General features: G+C 35.1%; 1 protein-coding gene across 1 annotated transcript in view; it reads right to left on the bottom strand.

Annotated features, from left to right (window-relative positions):
- Positions 1-2,684, bottom strand: part of LOC106882342 (glycogen [starch] synthase) — a 40,335-nt gene extending 37,651 nt beyond the window's left edge. Inside the window, exon 1 of the mRNA XM_014932985.2 lies at positions 2,345-2,684. Within this exon, the coding sequence (XP_014788471.1) occupies positions 2,345-2,483 (139 nt within the window). The 5' untranslated portion in view covers positions 2,484-2,684. The remainder of the gene's footprint in view (positions 1-2,344) is intronic.
- Positions 2,685-3,389: the final 705 nt, after the last annotated feature.

Here is a 3,389-nt window from a genome sequence, read left to right on the forward strand (position 1 = left end):
GGACCTCTGAACTTTTCCTTGAAACTAGCAATTGCTTATAGAATTAATTTTTATTATTTTATTTACAGAAACGGGGAGTCACCGAGCTTGTCCGTCGATGAAGAACACGGCTATCCGCATGAACTTATGTGAATTGCAGGACTCAGTAAAATTCGACACCTCAACGCACATTACGGCCCCGATATCCAATCGTCCTGGGATACCCCGTCCAGTCGAGAGGTATTATTAATGCAGTTGAGCTGGCAGAATCGTTAGCACGCCAGACAAAATGCTTAGCGGCATTTCGTCTGTCTTTACGTTCTGAGTTCGATTTCCGCTGAGGTCAACTTTATCTTTCATCCTTTCGGAGTCGATGGAATAAGTAACAATTAAGCACAAGTTTCAGGCCTTGTAACTATAGTAGAAAGGATAATTTAATTTACAGACCAACATTAAAAGGGTAAAAAAATGGTAGTTAATAATGTGGTTGTAGATTTTCTTTAGCAGTAGGTCAGCTCTGACTGAGCAAAACTATGATCAAAATTATTTCAGCCACATTTTATTTCATCTTGTCAAGTTAACATTAAAACTTGAATTATGGTATCTAACAATAAAATGTAATTCGAGAGAGATTAGATTATTATTATAGCAGGTTGAATGATTGCATAGGGGAGTTTCTTCATCGAGTCTTGGATGATGAAGTGTTCAGGCAGAGGGCTGGCAGGACTGGTAGAGTGACGGACAATCTGACTTGAGATATTTACATTATGAGTTCAATTCCTGTTGGGGGTCAACTTCATCTTTCATCAGCCAAGTATTGATATCAAATAATTTTATTATACATTCCCCCATTCCAAAGTTAAGGTTTTATATCGAAGCCAGAAATCAATAATGAAGTGTTGACAAAAAATGCCAATAGGCCCAAAATCTACTCTTAGCGATTGTGGTATTTTCCATTCGGAGATAAATTTAGTAATAATCTATTAAGTTACTCTCATCTGTCACGCTGTTGTGAAGCTTTCACAGATTAGGGGCAAGTCCGCGTAATAAAACAAAACAAAGAAAGACAGGCAGATATGAGGACGGTTGGCTTCGATGTGTTACAGGGCGAGTGATCGTATAGGGGCTACTTCGTTACGCATTAGCTGGAGGTGACTTGTACTAATGTAAGTAATATGATCATGTACAAGAAATTGGTATCTATTTCACAGGCTGATTCTTGGAAGTACATGAAGGTGTATAATATTTATTTGAAGAACATATATCTGTATTAAAAATATGGGGAGGTGTAGACACGTAAAATATAATGTGTACATTCAATAAAGCATATTTTACTTGAGCTGCAGTTAAGATTTAAATGTAACGTGACTATAGGCCTTTTACATTTAACAAAGACAAGTCAAGAAGGAAACTACGCAGTCGTTCAACCAGCTGAAAATAGCAGTCAAATCGTTCTCGAATCACATCCTATAGTAATTTTCCATCATGATACATTGCATAATGCAGTCCTAGAATCACTGTGTCTGAATAAAGGACGTAATGGTTAAGGCCACAGTGTTTTTAACCATAGGTCTGCTCGATCAGGACGGATCTAAGACTAAACATCAACTGTCATAAGGATTGGCATGATGGATTTTTCCAAACTGTGTATGGAAACGTATATTTCACTAAATATATCTGCTGCTTTAATAGATATGTTCATAGATTTATATACATATTTATATATACATACAGGTGTTCCCCCATCTCAACACACACCTCCGAAAACAGAATATTATATAAACGCAACAAAATGTAAACAATTAAAGACGCCTTACAATATTTACAATATTACGAGTAGATACTTTCAGTATTACACTCGCCAAAATCACCAAAATAATATATTAAACACACAACTTAAAACAACTTTAACTGATATTTGTTCTTGTTTACAAGAAATTACATGATTCCAATCACAAATGACGACGTGGGGAAAACAAATGTAATCACACCCACACTACGAACATTATTTCTCTTCAAAAATTAGATCTTAAAGCAAAGTAAGAAAATAAATAAATTAATAATATCAAACAATAAATAAATTAATAATATCAAACAATAATTTAAATGAATATTTATGTAAGAGACAGATGAGAGAACATAACGTAGAACCAAACCAAGTGTTGAATGTCATGTCCTTGTCTTGCAGTGGTCATAACAGGATCAGACATTAAACTCGATTAAAATAACGAGATAAATATCGTCTTTTAGACACAGGATTTACACTCAAGAGATAGTCATAGTTACAAGTTCATTACAAAAAAAGATACAGCAAAAGGGGGAAAGTGAGATAGCGTCAACATGTTGCCAAAGAGGAATCGCTTACCTTTATTTGCTACTTCCCAAGCACATTCGAAGAACCATAAATTTTTAGCTGCAGCGGAAGACCCACCATCTCGAACTGAGTCGTCATCGTTCTCAAAATCTTTCACAGACTTGAAAAGACTACTTCTCCTACGGTTCATCGTGTTTATTATTTTGATAAATCCGTCTCACTGGTCAGGCTGCTGGAGAACACAACACAGACATGGAACGTTACGTGAAGGTCACCAGAAGCGGAGGTCGACTCGCTTCAAAGGTGAAGGAAACAGTCACACGCATGCGCACTACGCCCATTTCCGCTATAATTCCATCTGCGACTTAACTTGCGAAATCTTTGAATTTTGGATTTCTTTTAATGCTTTACTTTCTTTCACGTCTTCAGATTACTCTAATATATTTCTCTGTAGTATTTTATTATTATTATTACAGAAGATATTAAAATTATGGAGTTGATTAAATGTATTTATCTTCCAATATTTCCAGAAAATTTACCATCTTAGAGTCTTACATTCTGACATAAATATAAATATGCAAACGGGTTCTATATGAATTCCACGTTTTATAAATTTTATTATTCTTGATTTCAGGCATAAAACTTCATAATATATTATATCTTCATTAGTTATATCTTCATAACATTGTGTCATCATGTGGAAGAGGCTAAAATTTTACTGACGTATAGTTAAATGTTATTACACATAACTCGGCAAATATAAATTTAAACCCTATTTGAAGATCATTTAATAAAACTTGACTATTCTGGTGTAACTCATGACCTCACAGAATACAAGATTTAGCACAAGGAATCTCACGGTACACACTGCTTTTCGTGGCAGTCTGTCTACGTCGCTTCCCTCGTTCGCTAATCTGTATTACCTTGACCTCAATATGCAGTCATTTTCGAGATAACTATAACGATCCAAGGCTGAATAGTAGCTTCTTTCATACTATTTTGGGGAGCTTGTTTCCCCACCCCTCTCTGTTCTGTGTGTGTGTGTGTGTATATATATATATATATGTGTGTGTATGTACATATATATATATATATA

Source organism: Octopus bimaculoides, chromosome 11 (assembly GCF_001194135.2).
Source record: "Octopus bimaculoides isolate UCB-OBI-ISO-001 chromosome 11, ASM119413v2, whole genome shotgun sequence".
NCBI lineage: Eukaryota > Metazoa > Mollusca > Cephalopoda > Octopoda > Octopodidae > Octopus > Octopus bimaculoides.